Source organism: Protopterus annectens, chromosome 6.part0 (genome assembly GCF_019279795.1).
Source record: "Protopterus annectens isolate FY-2018-M chromosome 6.part0, PAN1.0, whole genome shotgun sequence".
In the NCBI taxonomy this organism is placed as follows: Eukaryota; Metazoa; Chordata; order Ceratodontiformes; family Protopteridae; genus Protopterus; species Protopterus annectens.
Window position 1 is genome coordinate 1969974625 of NC_056737.1, and position 27019 is coordinate 1970001643.

Consider the following 27019-nt stretch of genomic DNA (forward strand, 5'->3'; position numbering starts at 1 on the left):
TTAGAATCAGAAGATTCTTGAATGTACATAGTTACAAAATGGCAAAGCTTTACATTTTATTCATATGTCAAGGATATATAACCTTAGAATGGTGCAACAGCTGACGCTTGGCATTAAATGGGCAGAACAGTTTACTTTGAAAATATTTTACCTAATAAATAGCAGTAATGGAAGGTATCCTTAAATAGACTATTCAGAAGAATTTGGAAATGCAGAGCGTTACATTTGCATTCATACTTGCTGTTTTGCATGCCTTATATTTCTTAGATGCTTGAACGTAATGTGTCTTTAGAGCAGCTGTGCTTTATTTTGTAGCTCGCGGATTATGAAAAGTACAAAAGAGCTGGGCAGTTAGCTGGCTAGAAGGTTTATGATTACTGCACCTAATCTTTCAAGTGTGTTAATTGCAGGTTGTAAACTGGTTGGAAGGGCCAGGATCGGAGCAGCTGAAAACACAGTGGGGAATTGGAGATTCAATTAGAGCCTCTCAAGCCTTACAACAGAAACATGAGGAAATTGAGAGTCAGCACAGTGTGAGTAAAAACTTAATTTGCATATTAAATCTCAGGTGTGTAACTTTAGTACTAATGAAGAATATCTTGTCCCCCCACCAAATTATAAAAAGTACTTTGCGGGATGTATTCCACATATTGATTCTAGCTTTATGTTGCAAATGTCCAAGCTGCTGATTTAAGAGGTCAGTGCAGTTTAATAACAGACTGTAGAAGGATTTAAATGCTGTTAAAAGTGGCTACTCAGAGCTAATTAATAGACTGCTCATGTCACTCGGTTTATTACAGTGTGTGTAACATTTTCATATTAATTTGTGTCACTGTGTTAACAAATTCCATGGCAGTTTGTGCATTTGTGTGTGGACAGGTGTGTGCATGCTCTCTGCAGTAGCCGAGTTGTTTAATTTGATGAACAGTGATATAGAAGCAGAATAGTTCTGGTCATGAATTGCAAGTAAAATGCAAGCCTTTCATTTTTGTTGGTTGTAAAAGTAAGTTAACTTTGGCATGCATTTCTCTTGCAGAATAATAACATGCTTCACTTTATGGTTCTAGCTGATGAAGTTCTCAGTTGCTCATGTAAATTTATAGTTGACGCGCAAGATGTACATGGGTCTTAGGTTTGCATGGAGAATGAGCGAATGCAATTTACTGCTCCTTATGACTTTTTCATACTCTGGATTTTCCAACAGAGTTCACTGTTGTAGTAGCCTAAGCTGTATAGGTTCTATTGAACTGTAGCTGTCCAGCTTCAAAAAGCTAACACTTCTTGCCATATGCCCACAGATCAAGAGCTCAGGCAGCACTCCATAAAAAAGACAGTTGGAATGAGAAAAGCTTTAGAGCTTTTTTGCTGCCAGAGAGTTTGCCTTCAGCGGACCCCATCAAACTTTGGGTCAGCTAGCAGTCTTAAAGGGCTGGGGAGATAAATACCCTTTGGGTAAAGCCTTCCACTGACTTTTATTTTAGGAGAAAAACTTGTGTTTTTCTGTGAAAGTAATTGCATTTAGCTAGAAAACTAAATGTAATTCAGCTGTCATTACATTTCTAAGGGAATTGTTATACAAATGTTTGTGTGAACTTTCTGTGAGGAAAATTTTTACTTTTGGCAGAAATTATACTTAGATTGTAAACTTGAATATGTTTGGGGCAAGATACTGTGCTTGTGGGGGATTTTGAGTAATTTACTTAACTAATTACCACTTGTTCTATAAATTACAATTTAGCGAGTAGTCTAGGTCCTCTTCCCTGTTTTTGGTGTCTCTGCCATGGCTTACCTATGAAACAACCTCCAGTCTCCTTGGTAGTAACTTTCACAGCATGCAAAAAGAAAAAAAGTTTCAAAGCGGGCTTCATGTCAAAGGCCTGCTTCTGTTCTACCTCAGCCAATCATGGGTGACTCTGGAATGCCTCTTGTTCCTCAGATCACCCATTTCACCACACCACTCTTGGTGTAGATTTTTTACTGGGAAAAGACCAGGGGGATAGGCAAGTCCTCTGCAGCTGTAGGGATGTCCTTGGAGTGCAAGGGAAAGCCACTTTTTTCAGTGTCAGGGGAAGGATCAGGTGAAGGGTTTTACTTGCCTTGGGAGGGCAGGTGGCAGCTGCGACCAGAGTGAATAATATGAGTCTTGTTTATAGATAGAGGGTGCTTAATGATAAAAACTTTTAGCCAAACTTTCAGTGTCCTGGGTTACTGGGATATGCCAAGTAACCTACTATTGCTTTTTCTTTGCCCTCTCATTCTTTAGGAAAGAAAAAGAAAATAATTCCTCCCTTTCCATCAGGGAATTTGTCAGAAGAGCAGACATTGCAGGGGGGTGGTTGTGCTTCAGGAAATTCTTCTCAGAGTTCTCGGATTCTAAGACAAGTATTTTATCAGATGTCCGTGCTGAAGAGATCTTTTTTTCTGAGACTTTGTCTTAGGATGAAAGAGGATTTCTGTGGGACCAAAATGCAGTTCCTGTGGAACAAAAAATGTACCATCAGTTGTTACAGTTAGAGATGCCAAAAGCTGTGGCTATCCCTCCTGTATTGAATGTTTTTGTACTCCTCCTACCTTACCTGATGGTGAATCTCCTGCCTCCAAGAAGTCTGGTTAGTTATACAAGATAACAACAGGTGCACATGTACCTGTTTTTTTTTTTTTTTTTAATCCTGAAGCAGATCCATCAGTTATTTGTCTAAATCTGCTTCTGTGAAACATGTTATGACTGCTAACTCCCCCACCATGCCCCAGGATTCCCACTCCTCATTTCTTGATAACACTGGAAAATATTAGGATACAACCTAACACCCTAATAATGGGTGATTTCAACTACCCCACCATTAACTGGGAAAACTACTCGTACCAACTTTTGTGCTCAACGTTTTCTGGAATTCACAAATTCCAATGCCTTGGGTCAACTTATCCACACCCCCACCAGGGGCAGCAATATTCTAGACCTGGTCATTACTAACATGGGCAACCGGTGTTCCACACCAGAGGTAAATTCCTCCTTGGTCCGATCCAACCACAAGCAAATCACCCTAGACATCCACATCCCACCCCCACCCCCCATTAGGGAAACCACAGTAAAAAATTTCTCCAAAGCCATCTTCACGCTTCTTAAGACAGAAGTGGCAAACTTCACGACAACCATGCTGATGGACAATAGCGATACAACTGCTGAATCCTATACAGTTGCACTTTATAAGCACTTACACGAGTGCATGGATCGTGCAATCCTTAACAGAACCAAGATGCTATCCTCCAAAAAAAGGAAGCCAATCTGGTGGTCCCCTGCTATAAACAAACTCTACAACAGAACAGTTGCGAAAATGAGTAAAATCCCATGATTGGAGGAACTCTGTCGTCAGCCTCAGTACGAAGCTGAGATCCCTCATAAAATCCTCCAAAGCTAGTTAAGAAAACAAAATCACTACTGATTCTAAAGACAACAATAAAGCATTCTGAAGCTATGTCAAGAATCTCAATGGCAACACTCAGATCTGCTCTGAGTTATAGCACAATGGCACTAAATGTACAGAACCAACTGATATTGCCAACATCCTGGCAGATAGGTTCAGTGCTAACTTTACCCCTCTCTCATCCCCTAAAGGGCCCATCTCTATACCGGAAGAATGCAGAGTACCTGTAATCACGGCTGCACAGGTAAAAAACACACTCTCCAATGCCAAGAACACAGCATCCATGGGACCTGACAACATCCCAGGCTGTGTTCCACATGAACTACAGAATGAACTGGCACCCCACCTAAGTGCCATGTTCAATCATAGCCTCACCTCAGGCTTTGTGCCCACTGAGTGGCGCACCGCAATGGTTATCCCACTTCACAAAGGGGGAGCTACCACGGACTCCTGCAACTACCACCCCATTAGCCTGACGAGCCTGGTCTGCAAGGCTGTGGAGCATATCATCATGGAACCTATAAACAGTGACATTGGTAATCTCCAAACTCTGGATCCTACCCAGTTCGGGTTTGTAAAAGGCAGATCATGTCTCCTAAACCTGATAGACTTCTTTGAAGCAGTCACCAAAGCCATAGATGAGGATAAGGTGGTTTACACAGCCTATCCAGATCTCACCAAGGCTTTCAACACCATCTCCCACTCTGGAATTATAGACAAACTCACTAAACTAGGTATAAATCCCTATGTCACAAGATGGGTTGCCAATTGGCTCACTGACAGAACCCACACTGTGGAAGTAGCAGACTCTAAATCCAACTTCAGACCAGTGACAAGTGGAGTACCAAAGGGTTCAGTTCTAGGTCCTCTCCTGTTTGGTATCTACTTCTCTGAAGTACAGCCTAACACAGAAGGTCTTTGGCTAACAAAGTTCACAGATTACTGCAAACTAGGAGCCATAATCAAAACTCCTAACTATGTGGACATGCTACAAAAGGGCCTCACTGAGACAGATGCCTGGTGTCAAAGCCATGGCCTCAAGCTCAGTGTCAAAAAGTGCGTTGTCATCCCTTTTGGTAAAAACTCTGTACTCATGAACTACCACATAGGCGGTAGTTTACTTAACACCGAAAGTGTGATAAGAGACTTTGGGACACAGGTGGACAGTGGTCTCTCCTTTGATAATCACATTGCCACAGTAGTCAGGAAATCCTTCTACATGGCACACCTCATCACAAAAGGTTTCTCATCCAGGAAAAAGGTCATTGTTCCCCTCTACTCATCACTCATTAGACCCATTTTAGAGTACAACACCCCTTTTGGTATGTACCTCACAAGACATCTACAACAACTGGAAAGGCCACAGAAATACCTCACAAAGAGGATTACCTGCCTCAAACAGATGCCCTATGCAGACCGTCTCAAAAAACTCCAGATTTACCCAGCTTTACTCTGTCGCATATCGCCTACTCAGAGCCGATCTCTGCCTAACATACAAAGCTATGTCAAACCCAGAGCTTCTGGACATGCTCCACGTAAAGAAATCCCAATCCCTCCGAGCTACACGCTCTAGGAACCTAAACCTTGTCACCATAATAAACAGAACATACTGGAGGGATAGATTCCTGTCCCAGAGACTTCCCATACTCTGGAACAAACTACCTATCTATATCAAACAAAGCTCCTCATTAGCACTCTTCAAGAAAAATCTTGATGATTGGGTGGGAGATAGGAAATTCACCCCGTGGATCACTTCTGTGGCTCTGCTTGACAGGGGCACAGGAAAATAATTTTCTTGGGTGGCAAAAGCCAGGGTACCGTTTGGCTAGGCTTATATAGGCCCTAGGGCCAATAGCCTAGTACCTACCTATGATTGAACCTATGAACTCCTGTTCTCCCTGACATAATGGGAAATTAAGGGATACGTTAATGGAAGAAAATGTATTCTTATAGTAATTTAACTTTCTGAATTTTAAACTGTCAAGCTCCATATGTTAGTTTTTTATTGTTATTTTGTGAGAACATGCAGATGTTAATGACTAACATGCCTCCTTCTGATATAAAGAACTCATTAAGTGCTTCTGTGAAGGCTGTGTCCCATGGCTCTAAACATGTTTTTAATTGTGCTTATGATGCTGATGATTCTTCCTCCAGAGTTGCAGCTTCTGGATCTGTTTTGAGGAGATTTGCTTGGCTTCATTCTCAAAATCTTCCAGATGTTAAATTTGAGATTTCAAATTCTCCTTTGCTCTTAGTTGTGTTGCTTAAAAGCTATGATGAAAGGAGAAAACTTGATTAAAGAAGTGTTTCAGATTTTTCAACCCTGCTTTTTCAGAACAAGTAATATTTTCTCCTCCTCCTCAGCTTCTTTCTTTTCATTTTGCCAGGATCAATTACTACAAGCTTCCCCACAGTCTGGATTTACTCACACAAAACAAGGAAGTCTAATACACCCAAGCATAGTAACTAACTGTCTGGATGATAGAATTTTGATGCCTTTTAGGCCCTCTTTTTTCTGAGGATGTGCATTAGGTACTAAAGGAAGCTAGAAAACCTGTTCCTAGAAAACCATGTATGGGTAAGTGGAAGCTTTTGTAGTTGGTGCCAGTCAAAGAACCGGGATCCTCTTCAGGCCCTGCTGCCTCTGGTTTTTGATCACTTGTGTGAGCTACTGTCCAGTGGTCTTCGATGTTCCTCTGTCAAGGTATATTTGTCACCTATTTCTGCTTGTCTGCTCTTTGATTCCTCCTTTGTTTGTACTTTGATTGTCTCCTTTCTTCTCTACCATTTCATCCCCTTTTCTAATATTGCTCAAGTTGAACAGTTTTTGAAAGAGGTTTTACATATTTGTCCACCTAGGAAACTGGTAATTTTTATTGGAGTCAGAACTTTGTGCTTGAGAAGCTTACTCAAGTCTCCAGTTGAGCAGGTTCATGAAGCTGAATTGAGGTTCTTAACTTGGAAAACTGTTTTTCTTATTGTTGTAATGGCTCCCTTTTCAAATGTTGGCACTCAAAATGCCAAATCCCAGTAAGCCAAAAAGGAAAAAACACAGGAGAAAAACGAATCCCTCCTCACAACCCCCGAACTTGTATATGCCAACTCCAAGATCACCATACCTCATAGAAAAGGGAATATTCTGAGAAATGGAATCTTGGACTTAGTATATGTAAGTCCATACTAATTCAGTCTCCATATTTCGGGACCCGATTTAATGGATCCTGACATTTCAAATGGTTACCATTCTGAGATCTGCCAGGAGAGTAGCCTAAGATACAAACTATTATGGTAAGTCATCTTTACCTTGTCTTACACATGGGCATGGTTTCTTTGAGGATAAATCCTACCTTTATGCCTAAAGTTGTTTATTTTAAGCAAGAATATTAATCTCCTAGTTTTTTTTCCTGAGCCCAAGAACAACAGATAGAAGGGATCCTTCACAGTCTAGAAGTTTACAGGCAGCTCAGATACTATTTAGACAAAACTCAAACCCTCAGAAAAGATGATCAGCTGTCAATTATAAAACGGACCATTTCCAGGTGGTTGTCTCATGCTATTGCAGTTTATTATATTCTCCATAATAAGCCATGTCCAAGCAGGGTTACAGGCTTTCTGGAAATGGTGGACTTGAAGTATTCTAGAGGCAGCAATATATAGTCCTCTGTACACACTTTTTACAAAGCACTGTGACCTGGATTTCTTTTCCAGGTCCAGAACAGGCATTGCTAGGTCCATTCTTCAGGGGCTCCTGGAGGTTAGTTTATTGGCCTCCTCCAATTTTGGTGAGGTTAGGCCAAAAAAAGTCTCTTTTCAAGTAAAAAATAAAACTCAGAACCCTAGCTAATACTGGAATGTTCAGGAGCTATTCTAAGATTAACTTCCTACTATTAAGTGATAACCTGACAAAATTCCACCCCACCCCCCCCAGAAAAAAAAAACCCTGAGAATAGTGCCGCCTACACAGAACTGTTGACAGAATCCCTGTACAAGTATGTTAGTGCTGCAGAGAGGCAGCTGTAGCCACCAAGAATAAATACAGAAATAAAAAAAAAAAAAGCCACCTTAGTGGAATCGCATGAATAGGCTGTATAGCAAAAGGAGGGAAGGAATACATGGCAAAACTTACATCATATAATGCCCAGCATGATAGAAGTCCTCTCGACAAACTGTGTAACCAACTCGGAGGATAAATAGTCTGCCAAAGAAAATTTCAGGTACCTTTGGCCTTCCAGGCCAAGGACAACTAGAGGGCATTCTTTAGATATATCTAAAACCTCAAAGGCATTACAGAATTGTGCGCAGAGCTCATTGTTAATGTAGGAACCTATACTGAGCCCGAAGAGCTAGCAAACGAACTGGCAGACAAATTCATCTCTAACTTTACCCTTCTCTCTCCCTCCCACCCACTCCCAAGACTGCATTGATAGGCCCTGACAGTATCCCAAGCTGCTGTGCAAATAGCACTGACCATGACTTGTCAGGCCCTCTGAAATCATTGTTTAACCATAGCCTCCGAACAGGCTTTGTTCCTCATGAATGGAGAACGTTAGCCATCATCTCTGTGCAAAAAGGTGGGGCATCTACAGGCCCAGGAAACTACAGACCTGTAAGTGTCATTAGTCTCATATGCAAAGCCATGGGAAGAATTATCATAGAAATGATCAGTAATAGCATTGGAAACTTCCCTACACTGGACCTTAGTTTTGTCAAGGGCAGATCATGCCTACTCAACTTGGTGGACATCTTTGAGAAGGTCACCTACTGCCTACCTTGACCTGGCCACTCAGGCTTTGTTAACAAATTCAAGAGGTTGGGTATAAACCCTTATGTTACTCTGTGAATGGCCAACTGCCTCACAAACAGGACCCAGGAACTTAGTCTTGGGGAGTCTGCCTCTACAAAGAGGCCAGTCACTAGTGGAGTCCCTCAGGTTTGGTCCTGGGGCTGCTGTTTTTTTGCATCTACTTTTGTGAGCTCAAGGCCAATGTCAAGGGTCTCTGAATGACCAAATTAGCAGACCATTGCAAATTATGAACAGTCATGGTATCTCCCACAAACACTAATGTTCTCCAAAACGGGCTGACACAAACAAGTAACCAGTGTCAGAGCCATGGGCTAAAATTGATTGCCAAGAAATTCAGTAATAGTATCCTTTGGCAAGTCAGCACCTCTGGTAACTGTCATATTGACAACCCCTCAAGAGTCAACCCAGCTGTCAGGGACTTGGGGGCACACGCAGACAGTAGTCTAGCCTTTGACTGTCGTGTGTCTTTGTTAGTGAGAAAATCACTCTGTGTTGTGCAACCTATAAATAAAGGTATGGCATCTAGGTCCAAGGAGTCCATTGTTCCACTGTATTTGGCATTCATCAGACATATTGAGTACACTCCCCCATTTGGTGTGTATCTAACCAGGTTCATCCAGCAATTGTAATATCCACAGAGGTCCCTCACTAAAAGAATAGAAGGCATAAATAATATGCCCTATGCAGACCGCCTCAAAGCCCTACCCATGTATTCAGTTTCTTACAGGCTGCTGAGGGGAAGATGTTCTTCATCTCACATTGCTGCAGTCCTTACATATGGGTAGTCCGCTGTCCTCGGTCGGCCCGAATACCAAAGTATTAGGCTGACGTCGGTCATGGGCGCTCAGATCTGACATCAGAGCGTCAGGGTATAAAAGCGCATGACCGACGTCATATCCTCAGTCTTTTTTGCCGCATGGACCAATGCAGAAGCAGCGTTGCAAGTGCCGTTCGGCGTTCTGAAATTTTCGTATTCTGAGTTTCAGACCGAATCCAAGTTGGCTAAGTACCCCGTTGGGGAATATTTTTGTTTTTTCTTGCCTCAGTTAATTCCGGATGTCAGAAAAAGTGAATAATTGTATTTCTTGTGGGAAACAGATACCGCATAGGGATTATCACTCTCTTTGTATTCCTTGTTTGGGACCTGAGCACGACGTAGTCGGGTGTCGCTTTTGTGCTAGGTTTAATAAGCGCACCATAAAACGTAGGTTAGATTGCGCTAGGCTTGTCTTCGGTAAGCGGTGTAATTATAATATGCCGTCGGATCCTCCGACGCCCGCTACCGCGAAGAAGCGCAAAGACAAATCTTTAAAAACCAGGCAGGATGAGTCGTCCGTTCCGGACGCCGGTTCTTTAGAAACTACGGTGGAATCTGTGGATCCAGCCGAGGTTTCAGTTGAGTCTCAGGGGGAGACTTTGATTTTGCAAGATGTGGCCTCTCAGGAGGCTGGTCAGGCTGAGGGGGCCTCTCAGGTTACTGTTCTCCCTTCCTTGCCTAAGGTGGTTAGGCCTTCTCCTTCTATCTCTAAGGCTCCTTCCAAAGGCAGGACTGGTTTGCCTTCCACTGGTGTCAGTCCTAGTTCTGCAGGTTCTGTGCCTAAAAAACACATGCTTAAAATGGCAGAAGATTTGATTACTTTAATTAGAGGTTCTATGCCCCCTCCTGATAAGAGGCCTAGGGTGGAGCCAGAGGTGGAAAGTTTGGATCAGGCTTCAGATGACTCAGAGTCTTCGGCTGAAGACATTCAGGATTTTCCTCCTTATTCTGATTCTGATGCAGAGGATTCCACTCCTTCTTCTTCTCCTCCAGAGGATTTTTCTTTTTCAGAAACACTGCACTCTGAGGGAGCATTTTAAATGGGAAAGTCAGGATTTCTCAGATTCCCGAAAGAGGCTTAGGGAATTCTTGTTTTTACCACAACATAGACCCTTGGCTATACCTCCTGTTTTGGATGTTGTTCAAGACGTTTTCTCCGAGGCTTCCCTTAATCCAGATTCTCTGCCTCCTGCGCCAGTTAAACCAGATAGGTATTACAGGGTGCCTGAGGCTCATAAATATCTGTACAAGAGTCCTAGGGCTGACCCAGAAACTATTAGCCAGGGACCTAAGGGGGTCAGAGCTTCTGTTGTAAAGAATCCGGTTCCTATAGATAAAGAGGCTAGAGCTTTGGATAGATGGGGTAAAAAAGTGTATACCTCTTCTACTTTAGCAATGAGGGCTTTGAATTGCCAGTTTCATATGTTGAAGTATCAGAATTTCCTCCTTACTCAACTAAAATCTAAAGTGGATGCTTTGGCAGAGGGCATAGAGTGTAAAGAATTACAGGATTTGGTACATGTCTCTGAACAGGTGGGTAAGCATTCTTTGCAGTGTGGTTTTGATGCTTTACAGGCTTCTTCCAGGGTGGCTGCCACTGGTTCAGTTCTTCGCAGGCACGCCTGGCTTAAGGATCAGAATTTGTCAGAGCATGTTAAAACTAGAATTTTGGATGCTCCTTCACAGTCTGAAGTTTTGTTTGGTTCCCCTGTGGAGTCGGTCTTGAAGAAAATGGAAGACAAGGCTAAGTCTATGCAGACTGTTAAAGATTTTTTGCAGGTGCAGCCTCCAAAGTTTAGTAGGAATTGGCCTACTAAGGGGTGGGCGTATCCTTCTTCTGATTCTCAGTCTAGGGGTAGATCTAGACGTGGTAGGGGCAGAGCTCAGAGTACTTTCAGGCCTAGCACAGTCTACAGGTGAGGGCAGGGGCCAGTCCTTTCGTAAACAGGCCCAATGACCTGCATTTTCAGCTGCCAGATTCTTCTTGCCTGGCAGCTCCTTTGGGAGGAAAGTTAGCACTCTTCAAGCAAAACTGGCTTTTAGTCACCCAAGACAAATGGGTATTGGACATTATAACCCGAGGCTACAAGTTCTATTTCCATACATTGCCTCCTTTCAAAGGCATGCCAGACGTTCCTCCTCAGCAAAGGGTAGAGGCTCACAAGCAGATTTCTTTACTTCTTCAAATGGGAGCTATACAGCCGGTCCCTCTGTCAGAAGTGGGCCTAGGATTTTATTCTCGCCTGTTTCTAGTACCAAAGAAAGGGAACACGTGGAGACCGATTTTGGATTTATCTATCCTCAACACATACCTGGACATTCCAAAGTTCAAAATGTTGACGTTGCAACAGCTTTTACCTCTGTTGGGCAAAGATCACTGGATGGTAACTCTGGATCTCAAAGAGGCTTATCTTCGTGTTCCTATCAGGCCCAGTTGCAGGAGGTACCTGCGCTGGCTGGAACTTTACATTATCAGTTCTCTGCATTGCCCTTTGGCTTATCTACTGCCCAGGGTGTTCACAAAGGTTCTGGCTCCAGTGATAGCCTTCTTCAGGTTAAGAGGAATACAAATTTATCCTTATTTGGACGATTGCCTGATTCTTGCTCAAGACAAGTAAGAACTTCTTCATCATCTACAGTATGTGATGGCAGTGTTAAGGTGCCTAGGGTATTCTGTGAACGAAACAAAGTCCAGTCTAGTACCCTCTCAGGACATGTGCTTTCTGGGTGTGAGACTGAATACAGCTTCCCAGATGGCTTTTTTGACCCCGGACAAGCAAAAGAACCTTACACTTTACTTCCATCAATTGTCTCTACGGTCCAGGCTGACTGCAAGGACAGTCCTTCAAGCCTTGGGGTTCATGGCATCTTGTATCCTGGTGCTTCCCAATGCCAAACTGCATATGAGGAAGCTTCAATGGTATCTCAAAATGTATGGACACAACACTGCCAAGATCTGGACACTGTCATTCAAATAATACCTTGCATTCAAAAGGAATTTTTGTGGTGGGCTCAGGAATGTCACCTAAACAAGGGACTCTCTGTGACCCGACCAGAGGCGAGTCAGATTCTAACGACAGATGCCTCGGACAAGGCTTGGGGAGCACACCTCAATGGAAAATGGGTTCAAGACACGTGGCCTGCCAGACTTCAACATTTGCATATCAACTTGAAGGAGATGTTAGCAGTCCAATTTGCATTGATGGCTTTCAAGGATTTACTTCACCCAGGGCAAGTGTTGATTCAAACAGACTACACAACTGTCATGTGGTACATCAACAAGCAAGGGGAACCCATTCGTACCCTCTTTGCAGGCAAGCGATGATTTTGTGGGAGACTGCTCTCAGTTTACACCTCAATCTTCAGGCAAGGTTTCTACCAGGAGCACAGAACTCCTTAGCAGATGTGTTGAGCAGACAGATAGTGGATCCCCACGAGTGGAAATTGGATCCTCATGTATTTCGAAAGTTGACAGTGTTATGGGGAACTCCAGACATAGATCTGTTCGCTTCTCCACTAAATTTCCAGTTGCCAAAGTTTTGCACAAAAATGTTTCATCCCACAGCTTGGAAGGTGGATGCTCTATCATTCAGTTGGAGCAATCTTCACTTCTATGCCTTTCCACCTCTGCCTCTCCTCCCCAAGGTACTCTTGAAGGCCAAACAAGACAAGTCATCCATGATTCTAATAGCTCCAGATTGGCCTTGATAGCACTGGTACCCACTGCTGAGAAGTTTAGTACGGGAGCCTCCATGGCCTTTGCCTTCGATTCCGCACCTTTTGTCTCAGGAGGGCAATCATTTCCTCAATGTCAGGATTCAGTCCCTGCATCTAACAGCCTGGCATATTCTGTTCTAGACCCTGGAGGGTCTCAGCTTCCACAACAAGTTTTGAATGTTATTTTGGAGGCCAGAAGGCCTAGTACAAGGAAAGTTTACGCTGATAAATGGAGGAGGTTTTTTAATTGGAGCAAAGCGAAGGACTTTGATGTTTCCAAGCCTGATTTTTATTTTATTTATTTTATTTATTTATTTTGCATTTGTTTACCGGGCTAGTCCAACTGGATACATGTCCATTTTCAGTGGAGGCCCGGGGAGAAAAGCTCCGCTACAATACTAAAGTAAAAATAAACAAAATGTACCAAATAACATACAAATTAATAATAGAAAAAAAACAATGTACTTTAAGCCTATGGCAGGATGTAATAGTATTCGAGTACAGTAAGAGATTTAGCAAAGAAAGATAAAAGTAAAGAACTTAATTACCCTATTACAACTTCATTGGAAGTTGAAAAATATTTATGTATGCCTTTATTACATATGGAATAACAGAAACAGTTATATAGAGGATAATTTAGAGTGTTAGATATAAGAAGAAAAATAATGGGTGTAAAGAATCAAAAAAGAAGGAGGTAAGAATGCTTAGTCAGGGTTATTGCAAGAGCAAAGCCAGTGGTTGGATAAGAAGAGTTTTAGTTTAGTTTTAAATATTGGGAGTGATGTTTGAGTTGTGAGGTCTTGAGGTAGTTGATTCTATATTTTACCAACCGAGTTGGAAAATGTGGAATCACCTGCTGTGTTATTAGATAGAGAAGTATGAATCAATATTTTGTTAGAGGAGCGTAGGTTTTTTAGATTGTTATAGGGTTTTATGAGGATGGAGAGCATTGGAGTGTTGTCAGGGTGGTAAAGGGCTTTATGGGCAATTGTAAGTTGATTAAATTGTATTTGGTGGAGTAATTCTAGCCACCCTAATTTTTTTAGATTGAAGCAATGATGAGTCCTGTATGGAGAGGCTGTAGCAAATCTGGCAATGTTGTTATATGATGTAGCTAGTTTGTTAAGATTATGTTTAGAAAGATTAGTATAAATAGGGAGGCATTTAATAGGGTAGATATTAAGTGGGTTCTAGCTATTGTAGTTTTAGCTTCTGGAGTAAGGAAAGATTTGATTCTATAGAGAGAACCTAGTTTTCTGTTAGTCAATTTTATTGTAGAGTTAATGAGTGTCAAATTTTAGTTGATTGTCAATTGTAATACCCAGGAGTTTGGTGGTTTGGTCTGGAGAGATAAGGTGCCATTGTTGGATGTGAGTGTGAAATTAATGGAGGGAGACAAGTGAGTGGGAGTAAAAATCAGGAGTTTGGTTTTCTTTGTTAAGGAGGAGACAATGATTAGAGAACCATTGCTCTATAGTAGTGAAGGTGTTTTGTGTGAGAGAATAAAGTTCTGACTGTGTTGGGGCTGAGGAAATGATGGTTGTATCATCTGCATATTGAATGCAAGTTGATAGGGGAGTGGCTAGGTGAAGGTCATTTATAAAAATAGAGAATAGTAGAGGGCCTAAGATAGAACCCTGAGGGACTCCTATAGAGGTGGGGAGGAGATCAGAGAGATGGTTATGCCAGAGTACTGCCTGTTTTCGGTTGTCCAGATAAGATGTGAACCAATTTAAGGCTAGATTGTCAAGAGAGAGGACTTGAGACGATGGAGAAGAGTTGGTGGTTGACCATGTCAAAGGCTTTAGACAGGTCAACGAAGAAGGCTGAGGAAGGAGTATTATTGTTGTGGTTTTTGTTAATAGAGTCGATAAAGGATAGTAAGGCTGTAGTAGTACTATGGAATGGGCGAAACCATGTTGGCACTTAGCTAGGAGGTTGTGGCTTAGTAGGTGATTTAGTAACTGTTTGTGGATGCATTTCTCCATTATTTTGCAAGTGGAGATAGTAATGCTATGGCGGAAGTTGGAGTATTCAGTAGAATCACCTCCTTTGAACAGTGGGATGATATATGAGATTTTCCATATAGATGGAATTGTACTTTCTTTTAAGGTCCTGTTAATCAGTATAGAGATGGGGTAAGCTATAGCTTTTGCACCAATTTGGAGGAATTCTGCTGGTAATTTGTCAGCAGAGGGGTCGAGGTTTTAATTTTGAAGTAAGGATGATATATAAGTGGTGGGTATGGGTTTGAGGTGAAATGGAGGGGAGTGGGGCTTTGAGTTAATAGTTTGGAAGTATGAGGGCTTTGTTGGTTAGCTAGCTTTAGGATGGCAGAGGTAAAGAAATTATTGAAGGCATTAGCTGTTTGTAATGGGCAGTCGGGGTTAGAATCAATTGGATTTGGAGTGGCAACTTTGCCAGGGATAACAGCATGTTAATAGCGGTCCAAAATTTATGTGGTTGGTGCAGGGATGACTGTTGTAGCTGATTATAAAAGTTCTTTTATCTTGTAGGATGGCTTTTTGTTAAATTTCTTTGTTGTCTGAAAGTGAGGTGGTCAGTTGTGTTTTTGTGGTACGCCATTTAGCCCAGGCTTTGTTCCTATTAAGGATTAGCTTCCTAGTATTGTTTGAGAGCCATTGGGCTGTTTTTGATTTTATGATAGAACGCATTGGAGCATGATGTTCAAGGATTGTCAGAAAGGTATGATTGAAGTAGCTAACAGCTTCGTCTATTGGGAGAGATTTAAGAGCTGACCAATTAACTTGCATAAGTTCATTTTGAAACAGAATGGGGTCAAAACATTTTTTCACGGGATGATTTAACTTGGGTAGGGATAGTTAAACTTGTTTTATGCCTTATGATATATGTTAGGAGTGGTCGCTGAGGTCATCTGGGAGAGTTCCTGTTGTATACTTTTGCCGTGGACTATTTATTAGTATCCAGTCAAGTATACTTTCTTTATTATTCAGTTTGTTTATTCTTGTTGGGGAGTTAATGATTTGAGAGAAGCCATGCAGGTTAATAAGGGTGGATGGATAAGTATGTTTACATAAATTCCAGTCAATATTAAAGTCTCCTAAAAGTATTGTTTCTTGAAGAAGATTTAGAGAAAGCCAGTTTAATAGGTCTTCTAAAATAGTGGGATTTCTTCCTGGGGGAAGATAGGTACAGATAATGTTAACTGTTTTGTGAGGGTTGAGCTGAAGTTTGGAAATAATTATTTCAACATTAATGTCAGATGGAAGGGTATGATTTGTTTTACTTATTTGCAGTCCGGTTTTATAGAGAATTGCAACCCCACCACCTTTTTTGTTTAAGCGGTCTTGTCTGAGGATGTTATACCCTGGGGGGATGATTTCATTATCTTTTATTGTGGGTTTGAGCCAAGTTTCAGAGAATATCAAACTGTTGGATATCTAGAAGGGCATGAATTTGTGGTATTTTATTGCAAATGCTACATATATTTAATTGGGCAATTGAAAGTGATTTGGGGGGTTTGGTGGATGGTGTTGGTTTTATTGTGAATTGGTGGCAGTTAGAGGATGGTGGGGGTGAGTTAGGGCCAGGGTTGGGGTGGATGTCGCCATCTATTAATGAGGAGATTAATATAGGGTTGTAAAATTGAGGAGTTTTGCAGTAGTAGTTAAAATGTTTTTTTAGGCTATAACTAGGGTATTTAATATGAGAAAGTCTGTGATATTTAGCTTGAAGGTAGAAAGTTTTGTGGATGGTATTGAGATAGCCCATTGTTAGAGCTAGAGGAGATGTTAGGGTTTGTTTGTGTGGAGTTGTTAGAGTGAAAGGAAGGGGTTGTTCATAGGAGGTTGAGAGATAGGTGGAGATGAGAGTAGTTAGGAGAGTTAGGAGTAGCAAAGGTTGATATTGATTAGACATGTTCAGAGAATCTGTAATTGTACTTGAGTGGGAGGGTTGAGGGCAAAGTGGTGAGGAGAGTGGGTAGGTGGAGGAGGGAGGGATAGTTCTAGAAGGGTAGAGGTAATTACAGGATTTAATTGGTTGTAGGAAGAAAGGGGTGGGACTATTGGGTATGAATGTAGAGGTGCTAGGGGCGGTGGGAGTTGGGGCAGGAGGGAGGAGTGAGCCCGTAGGGCTTAACGGAGCGGAAAGAACAGAGGCAAGAGTCAGCAGCAGAAAAGTATCAGCCACTGCTGCCGAGAGAGCTGTGTAAGCAGGTAAATTGTGAGAATGAGGAGGTAATTTAACTAAAGTATCGAAAATGTAGTAGAGGGGCAAGTTATCAATGGTATTCTGCTCAGGGGTGAAGGAACCAGGATATGTTTGGAGAACTAAGCTCAAAGGATATCAAGTCAGCGATTTGGGAGAGGAGGCAAATAAACAACCAGATATAATGCCCTGTAGGTGTTAGGTGCTGCCACCTAGAGGAGGAATAGGAGTAGGCAGGCTGAAAAGGGGGTAGAGGGGTGGAGGTAGTAGGGCTCAGTTGATCAGAGGAGGAGTAAGGTGTTAGGGTCTACGGTAGGCTGCTGTTTCACTTACAAGGGAAGCTTTGGGAAAGTACAGTTGTTAAGTAGGTAGTTTTAAAAACAGTAGTTAGTGTAGGCTACCTACATTCCCAAAGGTTACTCAAGGGCAGTCTTCAGTAGTACCTAAGTCCAACAATAACCAGTAGCTTCCAGAGAAGAGTCAGAGGTATTGGCAGGAGTTATTCCTTAGGCTAGTGATGAAAGGGGGGATCTTCTGAAGACAATTTTCTGGTATGGAGCTGTAGAAAAGAGAGGAAAAGATAATCCAGGATTAGGTTAAATAGAAGGTTATGGTTACAAGTGGGTAACAGAGGGAGTACAGTGGAAAGTATGCAAGAAGTGGGGAAGAGATAAGATAGAGGAGTAGTGGGTAGTACAATGCAGAAAGATATTAAGTGTTTCTCTTCAATATCTTACTGATTTATTAGACAAGGGTTTGTCTTTCTCCTCTATAAAGGTTCATGCTGCAGCCATTTCTGCTCACTATGACTGTGACCCTCCATTATTCTCTCATCCTTTGTTTAAGCAATTTCTTAGAGGGGCAAAGAATGTAAGACCCCCACGTAGAGCTCCTACTCCTGCTTGGGATCTCAATTTTGTGTTGGAAAAACTTACTTTACCACCTTTTGAGCCTGCAGCTACTGCCGAGTTAAAGTTTTTGTCATGGAAGACTGCTTTTTTGTTGGCCATTACTTCTGCAAGAAGGGTTTCTGAATTACAGGCACTTATGGCAGTTGAACCCTTCCTAATTTTTCATAAGGATAGGGTATCTTTGCATCAATCCTACTTTTATGCCTAAAGTGGTTTCTAGTGTGGCCTTGAACCAAACTATTCATTTGCCTACTTTTTATGCAGAACCCCAAAATAAAGGGGAGAAGATTTTGCACACTTGGGATATTCACAGGCAGTTGCGTTATTATTTGAGCAGAACTAAAGGGTTCAGACAGTCTCAGCAGTTGTTTGTTTCTTTTGCTTTGGGTTCTCAGGGAAAACCTGTTTCAAAACAAACTATTTCTAAGTGGATTGGTTTTTGTATTGCTTTCTGTTATTCCCATCATGGTAAGGAGATTCCGGCTGGAATCAGGCCTCATTCCACTAGGGCTACTGCCACTTCTACAGCCTTTTTAAGGGGGGTAGCTACTAAAGATATCTTGGAAGCAGCTACTTGGAGTTCAGTCCATACTTTTTCTAAACATTACCACCTTCCTCTTTATTCTAAATCTAGGGCTGGATTTGCCACTGCAATATTACAGGGCATTTTGGCAGCTCCCAATGCTTTATGATTTTGCCAATTTCCCTTTACCTCTGCTTTGGGATTCTACCCATATGTAAGGACTGCAGCAATGTGAGATGAAGAACATAGTACAGTTTTGTACCTACCATAAATGTAGATGTTCGAAGATCCACATTGCTGCAGTCCAATTTACCCTCCCTCCTTCCCCTCTACAGTTTGGACTGGTTGTATGGTTTGGGTGGTAACTGTTATTTGTACATGTTTTTTTTTTGGGAAGTATTCTGTTTTTGGTTGTGGCCTTTCTTTTTAGGGCCTTCTGACATCTGGGACAAGAAAAGACTGAGGATATGACGTCGGTCATGCGCTTTTATACCCTGACGCTCTGATGTCAGATCTGAGCGCCCATGACCGACGTCAGCCTAATACTTTGGTATTCGGGCCGACCGAGGACAGCGGACTACCCATATGTAAGGACTGCAGCAATGTGGATCTTCGAACATCTACATTTATGGTAGGTACAGAACTGTACTTTCTATGCCTGGCATGCAAGGCATCTTCGGACTGCACACTGATGGACTTTTTGTGTGTCTGCCTGCGATGTAAGTAAGACCTGCTGGAAAAACAGGTATGTATCCCAAAGACTACCCATTCTCTGGAACAGGCTCTCCATCCATGTGAAGCAGAGTTGCTCCCAAACCCAATTCAAGTGCAGTTTGGACAATTGGTTGGGGGAATGGAAATTTCATCCCTGGTTTGGTATCTGTGTTTCTAATGGACAAAGTTAGCCTGTAAATGGTTCATCTCCCAGGCTTCTGCTTGTAAATGTTTAATCTCCCAAGCCCCTGCTTACACTTATCAAAGGTACCAGAACTTGTTAGAAATTTGGGATGCATGGCTAGGTTTAAAAAGGCCTCAGTGGTTGTTAGTCTAGTGCACACTTGTTTGTGTTTCTGATCCTGGATGCTGTGGTTTTGTAACAAGGTATAATGGTTTGTTTTACTGCAAACTTATTTGAGCGGCCTGTTAGTATGGTAGGGATGAGGCAATTTCCTGGTGGTTTAACTCGTCAGTTTTCTTATTTGTCTCAAAAAGGAAAAACAAGATTGTTCTGGTAAAGGACAGGTAAAGGAACTTCAAAAGAGAACTCAAGATAGTGAAATAAAACTGCAACTGTTGCCCTAAACCAGCAGTAAATGTTCTTCAAGCCTATGCTGCATTGCTGTTACATATTTTAATGTTGGCTTATAGTGCTTGTACGAAGAAAAAAGGCAGTCTCCACGGATATTCTCAGTAGTGTTTCCATTAAACCTCATGCTCATCATGATGTTCTTCGTGTTTCACTGTTGCAGTCATCACATTTGGGTTATCTGTTTGCAGTAGCCCTCAGTCGGCCTGATTATCAAAGTCTTGGGTCCTGCGTCGGTTGATGTCTCATCTTCCATGATGTCAGCTAGTCAGGGGTGTAAAGCATGCAGCCGACGCCATTTTACAAGTCTTTCTTGCCTTGTGGTGCCCGAAGCAGAAGCAGTTCAGGAGTGTCGGTCGGCCGACTCCTGAAATTTTCGTTTTCGAGTTTCAGAACCGAAGTCTTCAGCTAAGCTAAGTACACTGTTGGGGAAACTTTTTCTTGCTCTAAACCGATGTCAGTAAAAGTTAATAATTGTATTTCTTGTGGAAAGCAAATACCTCATAAAGATTTTCATTCGTACTGCCTTCCTTGCCTAGGCTCAGACCACGACGCACCTCACTGTCAGTTTTGTGCCCTATTTAATCAACAAACTATTCGTCGTCTGTTCATTTACGCTTCTAAATATTTTGGTACTCAGTTCAATTATCCAGAAATGGCTTTGGTAAGCCACCCGACTACCGATATTTTGAAAAAACGCAAAGATAAAGACAGAGACAGACCGCTTAGGTCCAAAGCTGCCTACGACGCATCTCCTAAGCTAGTTGCTAGTTCACCGGTACTCAGTGAGGCACTTTTGCAGCCCCTGTTACCCGCTACTTCAGATTCACAGGCCTCTACTAAGACCCATTTGGAGTCCGGTATGCCACGAGAAGCTTCTTCTTCTGTGGAACCTGCGGATGTCTCTACCTTGGATGCGTCCGGAGCCGCTGTGCAGGTACCGGCTGCTGAGGGTGTATTCAGGTCTACTGGCCTGCATATTAAACCAATGCCATCTTCTTCTTCAAGGCCTAAATCTCGATCTATGCCTAAAAAAACAACGCCCAGACCGCATGGTCAGGCCCCTATGCCTAAAAAACAAATGATAAGAATGGCTGAGGACCTTATTACTCTAATCGGGGAAAGCCACCCTTCCCCCTCTAAGAGACTTAGGACTTATTTTCCTTCTGATTCTTCTGATCAGGATTCTGAAATTTCTGTTTTCTCTGATGACCAGGATTTGCCCTTATCTCCCTATGAGGATTCTGATGCAGAGGTCTCCATTCCCTCTGCTTCCCCTGCAGAAGATTTCTCCTTTGGTGAAACCTTGCATATTCTTAGGGGGCATTTCTGCTGGGAAAGCCAAGATTACTCTGACTCCTAAAAGAGGCTTAGGGAATTCTTACTCCTGCGTCAACACAGGCCTTTAGCTATCCCTCCTGTACCGGACATTGTAGATGATGCCTTCTCGGAATCTTGCCTGGCCCCTGACTCTTTACCTCCTGCTCCCAGAAAACCTGATGGGTATTGCAGGGTAGCTGACTCTCACAGATTCCTCTTTAAAAATCCTACTGCAGATCCTAAGACCATTTCACAGGGACCAAAGGGCATTAAGGCTACTACTGCCAAAAATCCTAACCCCTCTGATAGAGATTCCAGGGCACTGGCTAGATGGGGAAAGAAGGTATATACACCTCTGCTACTTTAGCCATTAGGGCTTTAAAGTGCCAGTTTCATATGTTAAAATATCAGCAGCATATTATTGGATTGCTTAAATAGAAAATTATGTTGATTCCTGACCGTACTGAAAGTAAAGAATTACAGGACTTAATGCATTCTGCTGAACAAGTTGGAAAGCATACTTTGCAATGTGGTTTTGATTCATTAGAGGCATCTTGCATAGCTGCTGTCACTAGGTGTCTTGGCTTAAGGAGCAATCTCTGCCAGATCATGTTAAAGCTAAATTGCTGGATGCTCCCTTAAACCAAGACCGCCTGTTTGGCAACAAAGCAGAAGTACTTAAAAAGATGGAGGAAAAAGCTAAATCTATGCAAACTGTTAAATATTTCCTGTTAGCACAACCTCCCAGATTTAGTAGGCACTGGCCCTCTAAGAATTGGTCCTTTCCTGCCTCTTCCAGGCCTTCTCAGTCCAAACCCAGAACCAGCAGAGCACCCAGGCTTCAGTCCCAAGGTACTCACAGGCCTAAAGAGTGGGAGGCTCCCACTTCCAAAGCAGGGAGTAGTTAGACTCCCTCTATAGTAAACTGTCTCAATGACTTAACTTTAAACCTTCCTAGCCCTGCTCAGCTGACTGTTCCTTTAGGGGGAATGATTGTCCGCCTTGCAAAAAAAATGGGTTTTAAATATAGTTTCCCAAGGATACAGATTCCACTTTTACTCTTTACCAACCCCAAACAGCTGGCCCAGACCTACCCCTAAATCAGTGGGCAGAGGCTCAAAAGCAAGTTCTGTCTCTTTTAAACATCAGAGCTATTCAACCTGTTCCAAAAGAGGAATGGGGACAAGGTTTTTACTCAGGATTGTTTCTGGTGCCCAGAAAGGGCAATTCCTGGCATCCTATTCTGGACCTTTCTATCCTAAACACATTTTTGGTAATCCCAAGATTCAAGATGCTAACTCTTCATCAGCTGCTTCCCATGCTAGGCAAAGGTGCCTGGTTGGCAACACTGGATTTAAAGGAAGCCTACCTGCACATCCTAATAAGGGAATCTTGCAGAAGATACCTACGCTCCCGAGCAGGCTACATACACTACCAGTTCTCTGCACTGCCCTTTGGCTCATCTACTGCTCCCAGGGTATTCAGCAAGTGCCCAGCTCCAGTCATTGCATTTTGCAGGCAAAGAAATATTTAAATATACCCATACCTGGATGATTGCCTATTTCAGGCAGAAAGCCAGGACATACTATTAAATCATCTGGCTTTTGTAAAAAAAATTGCTAACTTCTCCGGGGTACACCATAAATGAAAAGAAATTGTACCCTGCCAACAAATGGTATTCCTGGGAGCAAGCTTGAATACAACTTCCCAGATGACCTACCTCACGCCAGAGAAGAAAGTTCATTTGACAGCCTACTTCAAACTACTGGCCACAAAGATCCAGCTATCTGCAAGGAAAATTCTGCAAGCCCTGGGGTTCATGGCCTCCTGCATTCTACTAATTCCATATGCAAGACTGCATATGAGGAAACTACAGTGGTATCTAAAAAGCCTATGGTGTCAACATTCTCAGGATCTAGAATCAATGATTCCTATCATACCTTGTCTACAGATAGAGTTCCTTTGGTGGGCAGAGGCCTGCCACCAGAACAAGGGACTGCCATTCACTCTACCCCCTGCCGCCCAAACCCTAACAACAGACGCATCACACTTTGCATGGGGGGCTCACTTTGCAGGGCAGTGCATTCAGGGCAAATGGAACCCAAGTCAAAAGCACCTGCATATCAGTCAAAAAGAAATGTTAGCTGTACAGTTTGCTCTTACAGCCTTCAAGGACCACATTCTTCCAAGACAATTATTGGTAAAGACGGACAACACCACTGTTATGTGATACATAAACAAGCAGGGGGGAACCCTCTCATACTGTCTCTGCAGGCTAGCTATGGCTCTGTGGAACGCAGCCTTGAGCTACCAAGTGCACCTACAGGCTCAATTCCTGCCAGGAAAGCTAATTACACTGGCAGACAACCTAAGTAGAAACCTCATGGACCCACATGAGTGGAAACTGGAACCAAAGATATTCAACATGTTGAGAAATAAATGGGGTAGCCCAGTGATAGACCTGTTTGCTTCCCCCCAAAACTAACAAATGGACAAATTCTGCACAAGGACTCCCCACATACAAGCTGAGAAAGTGGATGCCCTGTCCTTCACCTGGAAAAACCTATCAGCTTATGCCTTTCCACCTCTGCCTCTCCTCTCCAAGGTACTATTAAAGATCAAACAGGACAAACCAAGGACAATACGGATTGCACCAGACTGGCCACACCAACACTGGTACGCCCTCTTGTGCAGTGTGTCACTGCTGGCACCTGCCTCAGACCCCTGCTCTGCTGTCTCAGCAGGAAGGCCAGATTCTGCACCCACAGCTTCAAACCCTGAACTTGGCAGCCTGGCTAATTACCTGATCTCACCATTCCCATCCCTCAGTAAGCAAGTGATGGATGTCATTCTGGAGGCAGGGAGGCCTAGTACTAGAAAATCCTATGCTGAAAAATGGAAAAGATTCTGTTCCTGGAGCCAAACTCATGGGATGGGCACATCAGCACCCAATTTACCTCAGATTATTCAATATTTAACCGAGATGCTTCACAAGGGCCTTTCCTTTTCCTCCATCAAAATTTATGATTCAGCCATTTCAGCTCATTACAATACAGAACCACCACTCTTCTCTCATCCACTGCTGAAGCAATTCCTCAGAGGGGCCAAAACCTTAAGACCACCCAAGAGAGCCCCCCTACTCCAGCCTGGGACCTTAACTTTGTATTGGAAAAGCTCACTCTACCTCCCTTCGAGCCAGCTGCAAGTGCTGACTTGAAAGTCCTTCTTGGAAAACAGCCTTCCTTCTAGCCATCTCTTCAGCAAGAAGGGTATCTGAATTACAGGCTCTTATGGCTGTCAGGGTGTCCCTCTGGACCAATCCATCCTTCATGTCCAACGTGGTGTCCAGTGTGGCCCTTAATCAGTCCATTAATTTGCCAACCTTCTTTTCTAATCCACAGAACAAAGGGGAATGAATACTGTATTCCTTGGATGTGCACAGACAGTTTAGATTTTACTTGGACAGGACTAAATCTCTCAAGAAATCTGAACAGCTGCTGGTTGCATTTGCTGCAGGGGCAGAGGGGGAAAGCTATTTCAAAGCAAACCATTTTTAAGTGAATTGACCATTGCATTCATTTGTACTATAAGCACCATGGAAAACCTACCAAGAGCACATTCAACCAGGGTTGCATCTACCTCTACATCTCAGAGGTGTCCCTACCAGGGACATCCTAGAAGCTGCTACCTGGAGTTCTGTACATACCTTAACCAAGCATTACCACTTGCCAATTTATTTCTAAATCCAGAACTGGCTTTGCCACTGCAGTCTTGCAGGGCCATATAGCTGGTCCTAATGCTATCTAATTACATCCCCCCATCCCTAGCTTTGGGAATCTACCCAAATGTGATGACTGCAACAGTGAAACACGAAGAACATAGTACATTTGTGTACACTTACCATAAATGTAGATGTTCAAGTGTATTCACTGTTGCAGTCCTGATTACCCTCCCTCCAGCCCCCTGACTTCTATTATCTATACCTCTATTCTTGTTTACTATGCTTAAAGCTTTCTGGTCTATTTGCTTTTTGTTGGAGGTGTAACCTTGTATATAATTGCTTCCCATTATGGGGGCACCTGACATCTGGGGCAAGAAAAACTGATAAAATGGCATTGGCTGCATGCTTTATACCCCTGACTAGCTGACGTTATGGAAGATGAGACAGCAATGACGCAGGACCCAAGACTTTGATAATCAGGCAGACTAAGGGCTACTGCAAGCAGATAACCCAACTGTGATGACTGCAACAATGAATACACTCGAACATCTACATTTATTGTAAGTGTACACAACTGTAATTTCTTTGATAATGTTGTACTGTTGTCAAGTACTAGTAGTCAGTTACTCAGTTTATTTGTTTATACTTGGGTGATATGAAATTCTGGTTTTAGTGGTGTTTGTCATTATTAGAATGCATAGTAACTGATGCATTGTAGGCAAACTGCAAAGAAAAGTAGATGCTATAAGTAGTGCCATAGAGGGTCCTCTTCACTATTTTTTTGTGACACTGTAAAGGAATTAAAAGGGGGTCCTTCTATTTTGTAGGTAACACAGAAATCTGTGATAGTGTAGAATGAATCTCTGCTTTCTGTTGCTACGTATGTAATTTTTGGGGGTGTCAGCCTAGCTTCTGTTTGTTCCTTGATGTCTGAATTGTGAGCCTTTCTTGATTAGACTACCTGCCTTCCTTGTCAGTGGCTTCTGGTACACTGTGTTCACATGCACAGACTTTATTGACAAATGTGGCTTGTCTCCCTGTCTTCACTTCGTTGATATTTTCAGTTCAAAGTCATTAGTGATACCTTTTGAGTGAGATACACACAGGTTAAAACTGACCCAACTTTTATCAGAGAGAGATTAGTTTTAGATGTTTTTATCTAGCTCCCATTTTAGGTACATAGTACAGTTTGAATTTATCGGGAAAAAGTAACCGTATGGTAACCTCAACTTTAAGCATACCCTTAGTATAGCAGGAGAGGTGGGGTGGTGGTGTTGCAAGGTGACTTGCCTGCTTGCAGAAATGCTTTACTTGCTGTTCTTTGTTAAAGTCCAAGTTTTCCATTGTTGAATTTAATTTTGCAGTGGTTCCTATGCAGTCATAATTTATTAGTTACAGTGGATATAAAAAGTGTGAACACCCCTGTTAAAATGCCAGGTTTTGTGATATAAAAAAATGAGACCACGATAAATCATTTCAAAACTTTTCCCACCTTTAATGTGACCAATGACCCTGTACAATTCCATTGAAAAACAAACAAATCTGTTAGGGGAAAAATATAAAAAATGTGCAGTAAACTGGTTGCATAAGTGTGCACACCCTTAAACTAATACATTGTTGAAGCTTCTTTTGATTTAATTAACAGCATTCAGTCTTCTTGGGTAGGAGTCTATCAGCATGACGCATCTTGATTTGGCAATATTTGTCCACTCTTCCTTGTAAAAGCACTCCAAATATTTCAGATTGCGAGGGCATGTTGGATTCAGGTCTGGGCTCTGGCTGGGCCATTCCAAGACTTTAATTTTCTTCTGGTGAAGCCATTCTTTTGTTGATTTTGGATGTATGCTTGGGGTCATTGTCATGTTGAATGGTGAAATTCCTCTTCACCTTCAGCTTTCTAGCGGATGCCTGAATGTTTTGGGCCAAAAGTGACTGGTATTTGGAACTGTTAATAATTCCCTCCACCTCGACTAAAGCCCCAGTTTCAGCTAAAGAAAAGCAACCCAAAAGCATGATACTGCCACCACCATGCTTCACCGTGGGGATGGTGTTCTTTTGGTGAGGCAAAGTGTTTTTGCGCCAAACGTACCTTTTGGAATTGTGGCCAAAATGTTCAACCTTGGTCTCATCAGACAGTAACACATTTTCCCACATGCTTTTGGGAGACATGATGTATTGTTTTGCAAATTTTAGCCTGGCCTGGATGTTTTTCTGTGTAAGAAAAGGCTTCCGTCTTGCAACTCTATCCCATAGTCCAGACATATGGAGAATACGGGAGATTGTTGTC

General features: G+C 42.5%; 1 protein-coding gene across 1 annotated transcript in view; it reads left to right on the forward strand.

Annotated features, from left to right (window-relative positions):
- The window catches only part of SESTD1 (SEC14 and spectrin domain containing 1), a 1957182-nt gene that overhangs the window by 1218328 nt on the left and 711835 nt on the right, over positions 1–27019 (forward strand). The window contains exon 13 of the mRNA XM_044075265.1: positions 411–533. Within this exon, the coding sequence (XP_043931200.1) occupies positions 411–533 (123 nt within the window). The remainder of the gene's footprint in view (positions 1–410; positions 534–27019) is intronic.